At 42.5% G+C, this 19,005-nt stretch overlaps 1 protein-coding gene across 1 annotated transcript in view; it reads right to left on the reverse strand.

The window, feature by feature from the left end:
* The window catches only part of LOC122790976 (saccharopine dehydrogenase-like oxidoreductase), a 40,093-nt gene extending 25,719 nt beyond the window's left edge, over positions 1 to 14,374 (reverse strand). Inside the window, exons 1-2 of the mRNA XM_044058702.1 lie at positions 14,236 to 14,374; positions 8,534 to 8,615 (exon numbers count right to left, since the gene is read on the reverse strand). Coding sequence (XP_043914637.1) covers positions 8,534 to 8,615; positions 14,236 to 14,326 — 173 coding nt within the window. The 5' untranslated portion in view covers positions 14,327 to 14,374. The remainder of the gene's footprint in view (positions 1 to 8,533; positions 8,616 to 14,235) is intronic.
* Between the last annotated feature and the right edge of the window lie 4,631 nt (positions 14,375 to 19,005).

Below are 19,005 nucleotides of genomic sequence, written 5' to 3' on the forward strand. Positions count from 1 at the left end.
GCAGCAGGTAAATGACTCTTTGTAAGTCCTCTGCTAGCTTGCTTTTGTTGTCCGCTTGTATCAGGCAGTCGTCCAGGTAGGGATAAATTTGGATTCCCTGAAGTCTGCAATGAGCAATTACTGATGCCAGGCATTTCGTGAACACTCTGGGCGCAGTAGATAAGCCAAAGGGCAATACTGAAAATTGATAATGCTCTGATCCTGCAAGAAATCTGAGGTATCTTCTGCAAATTGGTCTTATGGGGACGTGCAGGTATGCCTCCTTGAGATCTAGAGTTACCAGCCAAGACTCCTTGCCCAGCATGGGAAGAAGCTGCTGTAGGGTCAGCATTTTGAATTTTGGAACAATAAGGAATGTGTTTAAAGCGGACAGGTCTAGAATGGGTCTCCATTTGTTTTCTTTCCTTGGTACCAGGAAGAGTCTTGAGTAAAATCCCTTTCCTTGCTCCATTGGTGGTACCTTTTCCACAGCTCTCATTCTTAATAGCTGAGATATTTGTTTTAGAGCTTCTGTCCTTTGAGTAGGTGGTAGGTTTGGCATTCCTCTCTTCCCTGGTAGAGTATGGAAATGGAACCTGTAACCTTGTTCTATAGTTTGCAAAATCCATTTTTCCCTTGTGATGCAATGCCAGTTTTTTGAGAATAAGGTTAGTTTTCCGCCTAAGGGTGCTTCTAGTTGTTCCCTGGTAGGCGGTGCCACTGTCAAGTCACTGTGATTGAGTTGTTGTAGTGGTGGTGGCTGCGTCCGTGCCTCGCTGGTTGTTACCTTGCCATTGGCGTCCCCTGTAGGCACCCCTGGATTGGTTTCTGCCTCTTGAACGCCTATTCCTGCCTCTCTGAGCCTTAGAGAAGTCCGGAAAGGACCAATTCTTGGAGGGCCAGTTCCTGCTAAACCTTGGAGGTTGAACCTGTAAGAAATCTTTCACCGTTTGTACAGATTTCGCCTTCTCTTCCATCTTTTTTAGCACCTGCTGAGCAGGGGAACCAAATAAATTGACCTTGTCCATGGGTGCATCCAAAAGCTTTGATTTGACATGGTCTGGTAATGCCTGTTCTTTCAACCATGCATGTCTCCTGATAACTGTGCCAGTCATGGCTGATCTAAAGGAAGCCTCCAGTGCATCATAGCCACATTTTAAAGAATGGTTACTAACCTGCTGTATGTTATGTACCATTTCCTGAACATATTTCTTATCTAAAGATTCTTCAGAGGAAAGCTTTTTAGTTAACTGGTCAAGCATAAACTCTTGATATTGAATCATATGAAATTGGCAGTTCAAAGCCCTAGCTGACAAGGTAGCAGAAGTGTAAACTTTTACCCCATCTCTCTAAGGACCTGGATTCCCTTTCAGAGGGGGGGGGGTTTAGTAGAAGTAGCAGCTACAGCTTTAGGGCCCTGGGCGATGGTCTCTGGATCTGCAAAAGGAGCCTTGTATAAATGGTGATGAGGGTCCGGGACCCTGTAGAACCTATCGGGCTTAGCAGGAGCCGGAGGTAATGAATCAGGAGCAGTGCAAGCATCATTAAATGCATCATCTACAACAGAAAGAACTGGAGGTATAGCTAAAGGCCTATGCTGTGGCAAATGTAGAAAGGTTCTAAGCCTTTTTCTGGAGTCTGAGAAATCTTGGCCCTGCCACTGAAATTGTTCCCTCATAGCATGCAAGGTTTCCCCAAAGGAAAATTCCTCAGGTGGAGAGGCTGAAGGAATGGACTCTTCAGCATCAGAGTCTTTGTAAGGAGAATAAGAAGCCTCAGGAAGGTCTGTATGTTCTGATTCATCAGAGGAACCATCAGTGGATACTGGTTCAGGGGGCTCTGCTCTAGGTCTCTTTTCTGGAGGTGGGAGAGAGGCCCTGTCTGGATGAGGCTGGGATCCACGAATTAAAGAAATTAGATCCTCAGCCAAAGATAGCATATGAGAGCTAGTGCTGGGCCTGTGTGAGGGGGGTTTGGCAGGCACAGATTTTGAAGCTTTGGCTGCTTTAGCCCTGGCAAAGGCCTTAATAGACATGGCTGCAGGAGGCCTAGCAGCTCCACGTGCAGGGGTTGAAATATCCAGGGGAATTGTGTCTGATAATTCCTGAGAAACCGCAGCAGAAGGCTGGATTTCAGAAGCAGATTCTACCAGGTTAGAGGAGGCCTCGGTAGAAGGCATGGTTTCGGCTGGAGAAAGAACCGCTTGCTCGGTTTCGGCCGAAACCGAGACACTCGCGGTTTGCTTAATCGCGGTTTCGGCCGAGACCGTGGACCGCGAGTGTCGGTCCTTTTCTTTTCGTTTTTTGGAAATTTGCATTGTCGGAGGATCCGATGGCATAATGTAGGCAAAATCAGAGCCGAAAATTTGTTCAGCAAACACCGACCGACGTCTAAGCGTCCGTCGGTTAAAAGAAGCGCAGGCTAGACAAGCTGCTACGTCGTGGTCTGGGCCTAAGCAATGTATACAGTAGGAGTGGAAATCTTTATGAGGTATTTGTTTCCCACAAGATAAACAGTTATTCACTTTCTCTGACATCGGCTGAGGCAAGAAAAAGTCCCCAACGGGGTACTTAGCTTTTTAGAAGTCTTCGAAGTAGTATTCGGTAGTAGTAATCTCTGGATCTGACCGACCGTCACTTGTGAACAGCTTCTGCTTCGGACGCCACGCGGCAAGAAAGACTGAGGAAAATGGCATCGGCTGATGCCTTTATACCCGAATAACTGCAGCTATGACGTCGGGTGAAGTGCGACACCAGCCGAGGCCAGACCCAGACTTTGGAATCCGGCCGACCGAAGGGCTGTCTGACGACAGGACAACCCATTTGTAAGGACTGCAGATGCATCCTTGAAGGACATCTGGGAAAAGACTCCAAATACTAATTGGCCTTGGGGGATCTGCTGGATTACCCTTTTTCTAGCAAACTGAAAATGGCTGGTGTTGCAAATTCCAGCTGGCTGGGTGGAATGCTGGAAATGTTTCTCATTTTCTTTGGAGGATAAGAAAAGGAAATAAAATAGCCTTTGCTCTGGGGATTATCCTTAGCACCAAAGAATCCATTATAACATTTTGCCTCCAGAGTGTGGCAGTCTGATAACTTTTCAGGACTGCTAATAGGATTTCTCAGCAAAGTGATCCGAAACCCCTGGTTACACAGTCTGCCTCTGCCCATTTGAGTTGCCTCCTCCTCTGCCCTGGGAAGGCCCGTCTCCAGGAGTGCCCTGGTGATAATCCTGTGACTTTCTGAACCACATCTTCATACCAACTCTGATTCCTAAAAAAGGCATTTTGAGGAATGGAGAGGTGGACAGGGTTTTGCTGTCTTGTTCATTCCTAACTGCTTCTTTGACTTTGGGTCTGAAAAGTGTGGAACCATCAAAAGAGGCATTGATGACAGATGATGCAACTAAGCATGCTGGTGCATGGTTATGTCAATGTCTGCCACCCTTGCTGTGCTATCAGCTGCACTGGAGAGCAGATGTATGGACAGGGTAAACATACAATGAATGGTAGACAGTTGGGAGCCCTCTGTTTTTTGAACATTTGCTGGTAGATTACCCGAAAGGGACTTGGTAAGCTCCATGGACAGGTGCCAATGTGTAATGTGGGAAATACAAGTCAGTGCTCTTAGTTAGGAGGTCACTGAAGAATATGTCGGTTTTCTGAATGTGTCCAACACCCTCAGCTCCCTATTCGGGGGTGGACAGTAGAAATCTCATTGGACAGTCCCGTCTTAGTGGCCTGCCATTACTACTAGTGGATATACCAGTGGACCACTGTTGCAGTGTTTTTCTGTCTTTTGGGGTTACCAAAATCCTGTTTTTTGGGGATTGGTTCCTTCCAGGCCTGCTGAGACTCTAGGTCTGTAAGGGCACTGATGAGCCAGTAACAAAGGCCTCGAGGAACACAGATTTGTCTGGTGAAGGACAGTTGGTGGACCACCCCCCATTCACTGCTTCATCAATTGTAGGATATCACCAAAGATGAAATCTTCTAAATGGGATCTTGAGGAGCCCTCATTTTTATCTAGATCTGTGACGGACTCTGGACAGGGGTCTATATGTTTCCATTTACAAATCTATTTCCAAGGATGCTGTCTTGGGGGAATTGCAGGAGATGGGTCTGAATCAGACTGTTAATGGAACTCACTGCCCCTGTCGATCTGATTGAGAGGAGTAGGTTGCAGGATCCAAAAGAGGTTGGGACGGGTCTGAGCTCAAAGGTGGCACCTGACTTCTTTCCGTAACCAAAAACCTTTAATATGCTTCAAAAACCAAGGCCACAATTAGAGCCGAAGGAATGTCCATCAAATTTGAAGAAAGAACAATGCCTACCACAACCATTATCTGCTCTGAGGCTGGCCTTGGACCCAAACTATCAACAGCCAAAATCCCAAGAAGTAGAGAAGGCTCCCAATAACTTCAGAATAGACTCCACCCCCAGAGTCAGAGTGCCAATGCTTCGAAGGAGTTGAAGTTGCCAGAATTCAAACTGTCGGCTATAACAGAGGTGCATGGGGGGGGGGGGGGAGTTGGACCCATGGGAACAAGATCTGAGGGGGGAACTCGTAACAGAATATCAATGGAGAGGTAGTTGGACCCATACCAGGAATGTCAAAAAGGGGACAGCGCTGGGACAACCCCTAGTTGAAATTGTGTCCTCAAGAATCTCCACATCATTCGACAGAAGTCCATTTCAGTGAGGTTTCTGGAAGACCAGCTAGACCTTGAAGATGATGCCACCAATGGAGATTTGGAATATCTTTCTTCCTGGAGAACCAGGACTCACTGGATCTAGAGAAAATCTTGAGGAAAGTGTGAGAGATCAGATCTGAGTAACTGATGGATACAAGTTCCTCACACTATTGGGCACCAGACTCTATTCTTTTTCTAGTCTTTTCTGCCCTTTTTTCTTCAGATCTTTCTCGTCCTTCTTTGGACTTTTCCTTATCTTTCTTTGACTTATCCATCTTTTTCCTGGGGAAGCCGAAGCTGGTCTTGAAGAGAAACGGAAGGCTGAGAAGCAGATCTTCTCTGAGACAATAGCAATATGTTTATGTTTCAATATTAGGTTTTTTTTTTTTTGTGGCTCTAAATGAACCTGGTCATGAAAGAGGCACAAATGTCACTGTCAACATTCAAAATGGCAGTGCCTGAACAATACACAAACAGTGATTACTGGTCTTGTGGTGGAATTTTATATGCACAGGCTAAGCCCTTTTTGAATACCTGGACTTTGTTAGACATTAGAGAAACAGCTATAAACTATAAATAATATGTCCAGAGGCCTGATTACTTTAACACTATATAAACTGTCAATAATTATTTCTCAAGAAGGGTTTACATTTATATCAGTACACATCTTAACGAGTAAGCACACACAAGAGACACAGCAAAGATTTCTTAACTCTATGACTAGAAATTAACACAACTGCTAATATCAATGACTACCAACTATGAACTATCAACTATTTCTAAACTATAAACTATTTATATTACAGGAAAGGAAGGAAAGATATTTTTTTTTATCTAAGAAAACAGCACTTACCTCACTCAAAAAAACAGAGCCCTTGCAAACACACCTGATATGAACAGATGGCAAATATGACTGCAGGCACTTTGGTGGAATGCAGGGAATTATGGGTAGGGGACGAGTCAGAGTCTCAAATCCACAGCTTCATAAAAAGGAAGCCATGGTCAGATCCAACAATTCAAAGGTTGAATCGGTTAAAAATAGACAACACTGTACCTAAAGATTCCTCAAACATGTGTGAAGAAATTAGACACCGTCATCTGTGCTAGCATGTCTTGCTGAAGTTTGGTACATAATTTCAGAGTAACCTGTGTACTATATGCCAGCATGACTAGCTATGACATTGTAAATAAGTTCTTGTATGCTGATTAATATTGTTTGTACAGGATGATTTAGAGTTGAACAGTTTTCTGTTGCATGTGTAACTGAGCATGTTTGTGAAGGAGATTCTAAATGCAGACTGTCAGTCAGCTGATCTACAGATGAGATCATTGGAATGTGTTCTGATGCTCTGTGTTTACGGTCAGAAACTGAAATACAGGAAGGAACTTTAATAAACAGCTGTTTGTTGATTTTCAAAGAGTGAAATGAAAATAAGAACTGGAACAGGCAAGACAGTTAACCTAGCTTAAAAGAGAGCCTGCTGAAGACAGTCATAGTTGAGTTAAGTTCAGTTCATAGTTCAGTTCACAGCTGTGTTATTGTACTGAGGAGTGGATACCCAAAGGACTCCACAAGAACTATAAGCCTGTCTTTGCTTGGTTGTAATATTTAATTTAGATCAGGGGCAGTGTTTTTCAGTTAGATAGGAAATTACAGCTGATTTACTCATTTTTCTAAATGTTGGATTTCTATCCTTCTGTATTAATTTAATTTTCCTGGTGACTGAATTCTGTTTTGTTTATTGAAATTACTGTTTTTAATTTTTAACCATTTTGCTCATTATTAAATATTTTTATTATCTTACATTGTGGCTGGTCAATTAGTATATCCGTTAGTGATTTGAAAGTGCTTATACCTGCTTTGATAAATTCTCAGGCCACTTCGAAAGCCTGGCTGCTTTAGGTCATATGCTACCATTTGTTTCAATAACAAATTTTAATAACTGGACACCCCTTTAAGGGCATGTAGACTACTGTATTATTATTTTGGGGAAGGGACACAGCTGGAAATCTGTGTCATGCCTTTCTGGAAGTATCTGGATGTGTGAGAGTCAATATATTTAAATGCGAGTCGATCAGAGGTCTTAAATTGGGACACATTGCTTTGGAGTGTGTAATAAGGAGTTACATTAGGGGTGGACAGAAGTATACAGTCCAGTCCCAGGTTATAGACCGTGTTCCTGGTGTGCTCTTAGGGGAAAATTGTGAAATACTACTCGTTTAAATGAGGGTCGCACATTGGAGTTAGTAGTGAGGACTGAAGTTCCTTAGTAGCGGACTTCACATATTGGTGACAGTTCAGTGGGATATTAACTGACATCACAACATGTACAAAGGACTTCAGTTTTTATCACTAAACGAGCACAGCACACTGGCAAGACTGACTCTTATCAGAGCACCTTTCCCTCATATGGGATAAATAAACTAACCCTGCAATTTTTATTTTATGTATACATACTGATGGGGTAGACTGCTGATCCTAGTAGATCATTTTCAGACTCAGCTTGTGGGTACAAGAAACATTAGTATGTGAAACAACAAGCGATACTTTGTAATGGCATAATAAAAAGGCTATAAGTATCCTAGCTACATTCAAAAATAACCCAGAAAATTGAATGAGCACCACAATTTCTCTCTGGGCCTATCTTGTATATCTCTCTAAGTTGGGGCATAATTATTCATGCTGGGTGCTCTCATCTGAAGATTGACTGCCTAATATGTACCAATAAATCCATAAGAAATGCAGCACTTACAAAAGAGCCCAGGCTGGAAAAATGGTTTGACAGGGATCCAAAAAGGCTAATATTTCTTGACTTTAGATGTTGAACTGCAGGATATAGCAGGACACATTTTAATATGCATGGCATGGAGCAAGATAACAGTCAGAAAATCTGACAAATTGTCTTTTTTTTTAACCAATTTGGAAACGCCTTATGACATTCATGTTGTCTAACATTATACACTGCAGTTACTATTGGCAAAAATTAAATCACTATTACAAAAGCAAATGAAAGGAGTACAACTGCAGGTGTCAATGAGATTTAAAGTAAAACAACAAATTACAATCTAATAAAATCCTCAAGTATACATATCAAGAATCCTTCACCCTATGGGAAGTGCAGTAATTTTTATAAAGTATGCTCTGCAAAGTTGTAGTGCCCTGGGGAAGAACAAATGACCATGTGTTTAGAGAGGTTAATTGAATGGTTAAATGAGGTATCTTGGGCAGTAAATTATCCTGATAGTCTCCTCTTCACAGATTACTTCACAGGTACAACTGCTATCCTGCCTTCAATTTTTACAAACTTGAGTTTTATGCAGAAACTTCTTTGGTTTCCACCTGACACTCTGCCACATATAACCAGCAATGCACTTTACCTATAAAACATTAGAATACAGCAGTAGTATCTGCAACTGTACTACATGAAACTGCAATAACGGACTTCTAATGAATGTGATGTTTTTATTGTTTGTTTATTTTATATTATTATTTTGCTATTAATCCCACAGAAACAATTTCCTACTTTTTAAGCAAGAAACATCAAGTAACAGTCAAAAACACAACAGTCAAATTATACTGTGTAAGAAAGGCAGGTCACAGATTTGTCATACTGTTTACAATGCTCTCTCTCCTAGCATTATGCACTGTACTGTATCCAAAGACTTGGAGTTTTCAACAAATACAATTCTGAGGCATGCTTACACAGTTTGTTTTTGCACAACCTTTCACATAAGAAAAGGCAATCACTTTGCAAGTATAAAACGCAGTGAACAAAGAAAGTAAAGGTCTTTGCGAACATTACTATCAACAACTACAAAACAGTTTCACTATGAATTCTGCAGTATGGAGGTCTGTACTTACTGTTCAGGTAAAGATTTTGGTTCCTTGAGCAATGTCACTGCTGCCTGTACCATAGCAATTGGGGTAGCAACATACCCAGCCTCTGTGTGCAAAAGAGAAAACAAGTTATTCTGCTTTATACATAACATAGAATGGACTCCCAGAAGAATGCATCTTAACAACCTAAGTTTAGTGATTTAATGATTACAAATTTTCAACTTAATTAAATAAAAGCTTATCTGTTTTTAAATAGAACACAAAATATGGATAAAGGATACAATAGAAAATATTCATGCACAGTGATAGTTCAGAGTTGATCTACGAGGTACACACATTTCTAATGGAATAAGAGTTAAAAATACCTTGTAGTGGTTCTGATAATGACATAAAGAATGTGGTAAATTACATTCACAGATGTTCCCGAGTATTACTATCACTTATGAAAATGGTTTAAGGATTAACGGTACTAAATATACTCAAGGTGTCACAACCTCTGCTTTCCCAAGATATACTACCAGGGGACAATAACTGAACATGAGGGAACCCCTGTAATCCTTTTGTCTTTTTCTCCAGATTTTATTTATTTATTTTTGTTTAGAAATGGATGACAAAGTACAGTTGCGCAAGTCTTACTTACCTGTAACAGTAGATGTTTGAATTTCACTCTGCCTCAGTGGCATATGGTTTCTGTGCCTGCATCTACATTGGCTGCTTTTCAGAACTCCAATTTCCCTGACTCTCAGTGACAGCTAATCCCCTCAGAGTAAGCCTAAACTCTGTCAGAGTTAAGGATAAACCAATAAGGTCCAGACACAAGAACTGTCTGAAACCAACCAATTTGCAGACAAAAAACAACACAAATAACCAAAGCCAACCAAAAATACAATAAGGTTGGATATCATTAATTCAAAAATCTACTGATACAGGTAAGTAGGACTTAACACAACTGTACCATGTTCATCACTCATACTAGCTCAGTAGTAGATGGGTAGATTTCCAATGCTTTTCCTACCTGGGAGGAGGAAGAATAAGGAATCAGGAGCAACTGGAGAATGGTCATGGTAAAGCCTGCTCTGGAACTTAAGGATCCTGTCTCTAGTGCCTGTAAAGGTAAGAACAGAACACCACGTTGCTGCTTCTAGAATGCCTTTAGAGTCCACTCCTTTCCAATATGCCACTGAAGAGGATAAGGCTCTGATAGAATGTGCCTTAACCTTGCCTGGAACAGATTTACCATGGTGGGAGTAACAGAAAACATAGAATAGGAAATAAACAGCTGTTCAGCTTTCCTGAATGGCTTAGTTCTGTCAAAACAATACCTGCGCTGCCTGTGGACACCCAAGGTATGCAAAGTCTTCTATACCTAGTTTTTAGATTCCAGAGAGAAAAACTGGGAGATTAATGGCGTGATTCAAAGTAAATTCAGAAATAACTTTTGGCATGAAAGAAGGGTTAGAGGGGAAAAACAACCACGTCCTTGTGGAAAATCAGATAAAGTTGGCAGACCATGATAACTTGCAGCTCACAGACTCACCTTGCAGATGTCAGAGCAATACTTGAAACATTTTTCCAAGTGAAGAACCTCAAATCAGCCTAAAAGGTAGGTTGAAAAGGAGATGTCAATTTTTCAAGAACAAAGTTGAGATTCCAAGGAGGAGGAATTTGCTTTCAATGGGTTCTCAAGTGCAATATTCCTTTCATAAACTGTTTGACCACAGAGACACAAAAAAGTGGGGGAATCCAAGGACAGACAAGATGAGATGGCTGCGAGATGCACCTTGATAGATGTGCAAGATAAGCCATCATTGAGTAGCTCACACAAATATTTCAAAAACAGAGGGATAAAACACCATACCTTGCCTTCAGATACTGGGTTAGGCACCACATAGAAAACATTGTCTATTAGTAAATATAAGATTTTCTAGTTGCAGGACTTCTTGTCTCATTCAATATCTGCTGGACATCTTCATGGAGCAAATGCCTACAATGTATCAAGATAATCATCATCCAGGCTGTCAGCTGTAATCGATCTAAGATGGGGAGCCCCAGTCATCCCTGACACTGTGTGAGCAAATCCAGAGTGTAAGGAAGCTTGTGGCAATTGCCCTAAGCCCATTCCATTAAAATGTACCAAAATCTTTGATAATTCTTTCTGAAGAAGTGTCTTGAATATTGGTGGAAAGGGTCGAAATGCATAAAGGAAACTGCAGTTGTGTAAGTACTGACTATAACAGTAGATGTTCAAATGATCAGTGCAGCAGTAGCCTTTAGCTGTATCGGTTCTATCATGCCAAAACACAAAACAGCCAGCCACCTTCCACATGCCCAAATTGTCAGGCAGCTTGAGCTGAGCTGAACCGACTAAAAAACAAGTTTGGGAGCCAAGCCCTTCAGAGCTTTCCTGCCAATAGACAGAAAGACAGGGAGGCTGAACCCTGAAAGGGCAATGAAGAATACAAAAAAAAAAAACACTCTGGCATAACCACCACCAAAAGTAAGGAGGATTAAGGCAGGGAGAGGGTACTGCAGCAGTGGTCATTCAAATATCTACTGTTGTGGAAAGTTTACTTACACAACTGTACTACATTCCTCATAATCATCACTGCTGCAGCAGCCTTATCTATATAGGTAGATTACCCTAGCTTACTACATTTTGGAGGTCCAGAAGCCCCTGTAGAATGGTCAAAGCAAAACCTGATCAAGACCTAGAAAAGGAATCAAGCTTATAGTGCTTTGTAAAAGTATGTACAAGGGACCAAGTTGCAGCTTATAGAATACTTTTAGAATGCAACCCTTTCCAAAAAGCCATACATGAAGCCAAGAACCTGGTAGAGGGGGTACCTAATAGTCTTAGATAACCATTTGGAAATAGCCTATTGACACAGGTTGTCCCTTTGTTTTACCTTCACAAGAAGAGAACAGATCTGAAGATTTAAAAGATTTACTTCAATCAGTACTCATGTAGACAGTGGACATCCACGGTTTGGAGTATCCTTTCTCCCTAATTTTTAAAGTCAGTAAAGAAAATGCGGGAATGGATAGTGTGTCTTAAAGTAAAACTGGACACCACTATAGGCATAAAAGATTAGTTCTCAAAGATACCCTGTCTCAGTGAACAACGAGATGGGGTTGCCTCACCATAAATGCTTGTAACTCAGGACAGCTCAATCAGTAAAACTGTTCTCCATGTTAAGAATCTCAAGTCAGATTAGTCTGTTCAAATGGAACAATTGTTATCCGAAGTCTCAAGTAAAACCCCTTTCAAAACCTTTTGACATGAGAAAGCATTGAAAAGGGAGGATCCTTTGACAGATGCACTGAAATGGCCAATAAATTAATCATGATGGAGGAGTAAGAAAGACCATAGGAAAGTAACTCTCACAAATATTGTAAAACCAGAGAACAAGTAGCCCTGAATGGGTGGTGTTACATTGCTGGCACAAACTAGAAACTCTTTTCCATTTGCTAATATATGATTTTCTAGTAGCAAGCTTTCTTGCCTCCATTAGCGCCTGATGTATGTCCTCAGTACACAGGTGCCTAAAAGAAATTAAGATACTATCATCCAAGCAGTCATTTGGAAGCCGATTGGTGTCAGGTGTATGAAACACCCTTGTTCTTGTGTGAACAGATTTGAAGCAACTGCTCCTAATTATTTCTAAAAGAAGGGAGAATGTACAATTGTGTCACACTTACCAGAACTGCAGATGTTTGAGTAGATCAATGTTGCAGTACTGATTCTTCAGTCTTCCTGCCATGCAGAAGCCAACAACCAGACTGATTTCCAGTGTCTTCACATCATCCTTAGCCAACAGATGTCCGCGGACAGACTTCTGGACATCGGGTATAAGAAGGTCATTCAGGTCTAAGTAGTGTACAAGTAGTCTGATGCCCAGATGTTTGAGTTAGAAGGGGGTAGTAATACACAAGTAAGGAGGAGAGGGGATGATGAAGGGATCTGTCCAGAGAAGTCCTCTCTCCCTTGCACCCAGGTGGGAAGGAAAGGGTCAGCAGATAGCTAGCAGTGGGAGTCTGTACTGCAACACTGATCAACAATGAACATCTACAAGTATGGTACATGTGACACAACTTTACTATATTCTTCGTAGTCACTATTGCAGTACTGATTCTTGAGTGGACTCCCAAAACTAATGGGGGGGGGGTTAGAAGATGTTGACCCTTACGAGATAAGGTTTTGCAGGATGGCTATAGGAAACCCCACTCTAGTTCTTGAGGTGATGCCTAAATGGTAGTGTTTTGTAAAGGTGTGTATTGAGTTCCAAGTGGCAGCTTCTAGGATGGCCTCTGTACACACACACACACACACACACATGGCAGGAAGCAAGAAGTGGGGAGGACGACAACATTCTCAGAAAAGGAGATTTAGAACTAACCTTGGCAAGTGTGATAATATAGCTAAATAGAAAAGGAGATTAGTATCAGTGAACCCAGAGAAAAAGTAAGCACTTATCTGACAAAAAAATGAAGAATCAAGGTCTGAACCAAGAACCAGGTCTGAAGTGTTTGAGCAGCAAATGAGATCTGAAGTATTGAGTTGGCAAAGTAGAATTATGCGTAGGGGGAACCTGAGCTTTGAATGCAAATGTCTAAAAGCTGCTGGCATCACACCAATATGGATCCAATAACCTATCTATTCAGGACAGTCGGAACAGACATCAAATAGATCTCCATAAAGGCAGTATTTAAAATTTCTTTCTTGACATCATTAGGGAGGTTCTGAGACAACAGCTAGGCAAACCTCCACAAAACAGTTCCAGTGACAGCAGTCCTGAAGTTAATTATCCACATAGTCACAAACACATTTTAAACAGTGACACCAGCCAACCAAAGCACTTTCCATAGCTTAAAAGTAATTATTTTACAGACAAAGTAAGTTTTCTGTAAAAAGGCCACCTAAAATGGAAGTCTCCCCCCCAAGGAAACTTATCTGCCCAGCAATGGAAGAACATAAGCTGAACGTTGATCCTCAAAAGCTCACATAGGAATGGTCTTTTCTGTATCAGGAATGATCTGAAGAGCTTGCCTCCCAAACCTTTCAGTCACCGGAGCTCGAGCTAACAGTTTGGACGAGTGGAAGGTGCCGTAAAGCTTTGGAAGCTAGTCTGCTGTTGTATCATGTGCAGGATATAACCTACACATGAACCTTAGGCTACTGCACCAGTGATCATAATGATGACTATCTTACAATGCAAACAACGTCTCAGGTTTCACTAGATGCTATGCAATAGTTTTGTAAGCCACTTATTTTTTGAAGCATTAAGTACTTATGAAAACGAGCAATGTTTTGTAAAAATTAACAAACAATACCTTCAGTATATTGATATATAAATGGACATTGACAATGAATTTCCCCATCTCCCACCATGGCATTTTACACCATACCCCTCAGTCAGAGTCTTGCAGTTATGAAAGTCTGAACATTAATAAGAAAATATGAATCAGTGCCAGTGATTAATTTCTCTACTGCAGGATATCCTAGGTTAATAATCTTAGTGCCATTTTGTTAATAACACATTGTCATTTCTAATATAACTTATTAGTGATAAGTCACTTAATTAAAAAAAAACAGACTAAAAAAAAAAGTTTGGGCATCCCATAAGGAGCTACGGGTGTTAAGTATAAAAAAATGCACTACGCAGTTGAATAAGTTGCACTCCACCCATAAGGCTAAAACAAATGCTCTGCAACCTGGTGGGTCTCACCTGGTCCTTTTACTTGTGTGCAAATCTTGAGGTCTGGTTTTCCACACTGTGGATCACGGTCTTTGCTGTATCCTTCTCCATAGAATGTCATTGTGAATGCTGCACCTTCCAACTAGAAGAAAAAAAAAAGTTAACATGTGACATAGTTCTGAAATGGCATTAAAAATTATGCACAACAATAACAATCTAACCATATCAACTGATCTTTAAGAAGGCTCCTTCTGCAGCAGTCACAGCTGGAAGTTCCTGTGTACTTTAGTCTTTCCAGTTCTTGTGTTAGAAGACACATGATAGAATCATGCATCAGGTCTAGGAGGACATACTAAGCCCCAGGCTTCCCAGAGGTGTTCTCAAATGAAACTACGTAAACTTACCTAAAAAGCCAATCAAAAACAAACATACACCACATTGCAGGGATATCCATCAATGAAGGAAGTGGAAGCACTGTTCTAGAATAAGATGGTAAAAAGTACCCAATGCAGAGGGTCCATAAACTCAGAACTGCTACATTTTGCTTCAGTGAGCCAAATGCAGTGGACAACAGGTACTGATTCAGATTCTTTACATCTAACAACTCTCCAGGGCATGAGAAGCTGAAGCAGCCTGAAAAGTGAGGGCTTAGAAGGCTATGTCCTGAACCATCAAGCTGCCAAATAAGGATAGAGTCCTGGAATCAGTTCAAGCATTAGCGTCTGGCAAAGTAATGATCCAATGACTACAACTGCCTTGGCAAATATGACTATGATCGACACCTTCAGCAAGCAATGGAAAAAGCCACACCCTGAATGGACACATTCTTCAGTAAGTAGTGGATGCACCCACATCACTATCACAGATTAACTGTTGTCTTTGCTGGCAAAAATACACTAAAATCAAACGAAAAAAGAAGTTATGTCTTACCATAACGTTCCATCTGTATTGTTGATCCTCATTCAGTCATTACGTATGGGTATCGGTTCCGAGTTCGGAACCGAGCCGGCCATTTTTCAAGCTCGCGTCCGCTTCAAACTCTCGAGCTAAACTCTTACCCCACAATTCCCCTCTCCCTGTTACCTCAGATTGAGTTTGCAAATTAAAGAAAGTAGAGGCTACCTCTGGTCAAACAACCTAAGAGAACTGGATGGTGAGAGCCACTAGAAACCACAGGAGGGGAAAGGAGGGAGGGTCGTAATGACTGAACGAGGATCAACAATACAGATGGAACGTTATGGTAAGACATAACTTCTTTATCTGATATTGTTAGTCCTCATTCATTCCTTACGTATGGAACAGAGTCCCCAGCTACCTCTATTCCTGGGAGGCTCTCATGGAAGGACATTCCTGAGCACCATAGAACCGAAAGATGCTCTTCCCCTGGAGGCCAAATCCAATTTGTAATGATTGATGAAGGTATGAGGCGTAGCCCAAATTGCGGCTGCACAGATGTCATCTAAAGAAGCTCTGGCATGGAAGGCAGCAGAAGTTGCCACTGACCTAGTTGAATGAGTTTTCATGGTAGTAGGCAACAAGATATTACGTTGTGTGTAAATAAAGGTCACACAGTCCTTCAACCATCTAGCTAATGTGACCTTAGCAATAGCCAATTCTAATCTAGATACCAATAAAGGCCAAGAATAGCTGGTCAGATTTGTGAAAAGGTTTAGTCCTGTTGAGGTAAAAACGGAATTGCCTGTGTATATCAAGGGTATGTAGGCAATACTCTCCTCTGTTTGAATGGTTGGGAAAGAAAACTGGCAATTTAATGGCTTGATTAATGGACATTTCAGAGATCACTTTAGGCAGAAATGACAGATTAGTTCTCAGAGGCACTCTATCTCTATGAAAAATCAAGTATGGACTCTTGATACATAAAGCTTGAAGTTCAGAAATATGTCTGGCAGGAGTAATAGCGACCAGAAACAAGGTTTTCCATGACAAATACTTGAGGTCGCAAGAAGAGGCTGGTTCAAAAGGTGCCATTGTCAAAGCTTGTAGAACTAGTGATAAATCCCATGGTTGAACAAGTTCTCTAAAAGGTGGCTTCAGATGATTCACACCTTTTATGAAGGTCTTGCACAATTTATGGGACATGAGAGAAATCTTGTACACCCTCATGAAAATTAGAAATTGCCGCCAAATGAACTCTAATCGTAGCGGCCGATAGACCCGATTGAAACAGGTTGGCCAGACAGTCTAATATTATCGACACTGGTGCTGAAAAGGGGTCTACCTGTTTATCTTTCAGCCAACAGGTGAATCTTTTCCACTTGCTCAGATAAGTAATTTTAGTGGAGGACTTATGAGAAGCAATGAGAATATCATGTACTGGGTAAAGAAAGATCATTCTGCCTAGCAATCAAGGGAATTGGAGTAGCCAAGCCGTTAGCTTCAGGCTGTTCAGGTTGGGATGAATCAGGTTCTGTGGGTGTGAGATCAACTCCGGGATTGGATAGAGGATCCATGGTCGCTCTAGTAGGCGAGGCCAAAGGAATGGGAACCAAATCTGTCATGGCCAATATGGTGCTATGAGGATTACCTTGCTCTTCAACCGCCGGGCTTTCTTCAGAAACTGGGGAATGAGAGGAAAGGGCAGAAATGCGTAGAGAAGACCCGAGGGCCAATCGTGGACTAGAGCGTCCCTGGGAGACTGTCCCTGAGGGGGAATCAGGGCAAAGTAGTTGCTGCATTTGTAGTTGGCCGGGGATGCAAAGAGGTCGCAGCAAGGACGGCCCCAGCAGTGGAAGATCTCCGCCACTATCAAGGGATTCAGGGACCACTAGTGATGTTGCAGAATGCACCTGCTGAGTCTGTCTGCTATCATGTTGGAACTCCCAGGAATGTGCGTTGCTAGAAGAAAACGGTTGGTAGCCATCACCCATTGCCATATCCTCATGGCCTCTCGACAAAAGGGGGTAAGATTTGGTTCCACCTTGCTTGTTGATGTACCAGACAACCACCATGTTATCTGATTGAATCACAATTGTCCCAGACGGCAGCAGGGGATGGAATGCTTGCAGCGCCTGAAGCACCGCCCTCAGCTCTAGAACATTTATATGCAGATGGGCCTCCGGTTGGGACCAAGTGCCTTGGACCGTCTGTCCCTGACATAGCCCCCACCCACCCCATCAGGGAAGCGTCCGTGGTCACTGTGGCCTTAGGTTGCTGGGGGGAAAGGGGGCGAGACCACTGAGAGAGATTGTGTGATATCCACCAATTTAAATCCTGTTTGCACCTGTGGGCTACTCAAAACATGGCTGAAAGAGGATGCTGAAAAGGATACCATTGGGTGAGCAGTAGCCATTGTAGAAGCCTCATGTGAAACCTGGCCAGGGGAACAATGCTGATGGAGGCTGCCATGGAACCCAACAGCCGTAGGACCGAGTGAGACGTGGATTTTTCCTTTGAAAGGATTGGAATTAGTTGTTGCTTTATCCTTAAAATTCTGTGCTCTGGAAAAGCAGCTCTGCAGTTTTTTTGTCCAAGATAACCCCTATGAATTCTGTCGACCGGGATGGGGTGAGATTGGATTTCTGCCAGTTTATAGTTATGCCTAGCCTTTGAGCAGTGAGGAGAGAGTATGCCAGGGCTTTTTCCAGTAGATTTCTGGTGGGGGCGGAAATGAGCCAGTCATCTAGGTATGGAAACACCTGGAATCCTTGAAGTCGCAATTGAGCTGTGACAACTGCCATGCACTTTGTGAACACTCTGGGGGCTGTAGAGTGTCCGAAGGGCAGTACTCTGAACTGGTAGTGACTGGCTCCCGCACGGAAGTACAGAAATCTTCGTGATGGCCTGTCCACCTTTATGTGGTAGTACGCATCTTGAAGATCTATAGAGCACATCCAATCGTCTTTTCCCAAAAGCGAGAGGATAGACTGTATAGTAACCATCCGGAATTTTTGTACTCTTTCAAACTTGATCAATACACTGAGATCCAAAATTGGTCTCCAGTCTCCGGTTTTCTTTGGCACCAATAATAGTCTTGAGCAGAATCCGGATCCTATCTGGTCTGGAGGGACTATCTGGATGACTCTTTTTCTTAGCAGCTTTTCTATCTCTAGTGCTGCTTCTTCCCTTTGACTGGGTGGAACGTCGGGAAGATTTTTTGAAGGGACGGGACAAAGATTGAAGGGGATACGATAACCTCTGGTTATGATCCTTTGTACCAAAGAAACAGTGGTGATGGTTAGCCAGGCAGAAGGGTACAAGGAGAAACGTCCCCCAACCACCTCCACAGGAAAGGAGTTGGGCCGCTCTTCAGGAGCGCTGGTAGGATTGACCAGGGAAAGAATCCCTGGAACCCTGGTTACACGGTCCCCCTCGGTCCCAAAAGGGGCATCTTCCCTGTGAGTTTCCTCCTCTGTCTCTGGGGGAGAACTTGGCCTGTGTGTCACGGAAAGGACCCTGAAATTTCTTGAACCATATCTTCCCACTCTTTTGGTTTCGGGAGAAAGCACGTTGAGGGGAAGAATAACGGACACCTACGGCAGAAAGGGTCTTACCGTCTTGTTCACATCTGGCCAGTGTGCTTTTAACTTTGGGTCTAAACAACGAGGAGGGCTCAATGGGGGCATTAAGGAAGGAAGACTCGAAAAGGGTTCCGCGAAGTTGCACAAGTGCATCCAGGCGTGTCGTCTCAAGACCGCAGCTGAACCCGCCGCTCTAGCTGCTCCTTCTGATGTGTGAGATATCAATTGCATAGAGGAGTTAGATATAGACTCAGTGGTGACCAGCTGAGAGGCCACTTTGTCACGGACCTCATCAGACACTGCACCAGCCAAGGTTTCAGAA

The sequence above is a fragment of the Protopterus annectens genome, chromosome 1.part2, assembly GCF_019279795.1.
Source record: "Protopterus annectens isolate FY-2018-M chromosome 1.part2, PAN1.0, whole genome shotgun sequence".
NCBI classification, from domain to species: Eukaryota; Metazoa; Chordata; order Ceratodontiformes; family Protopteridae; genus Protopterus; species Protopterus annectens.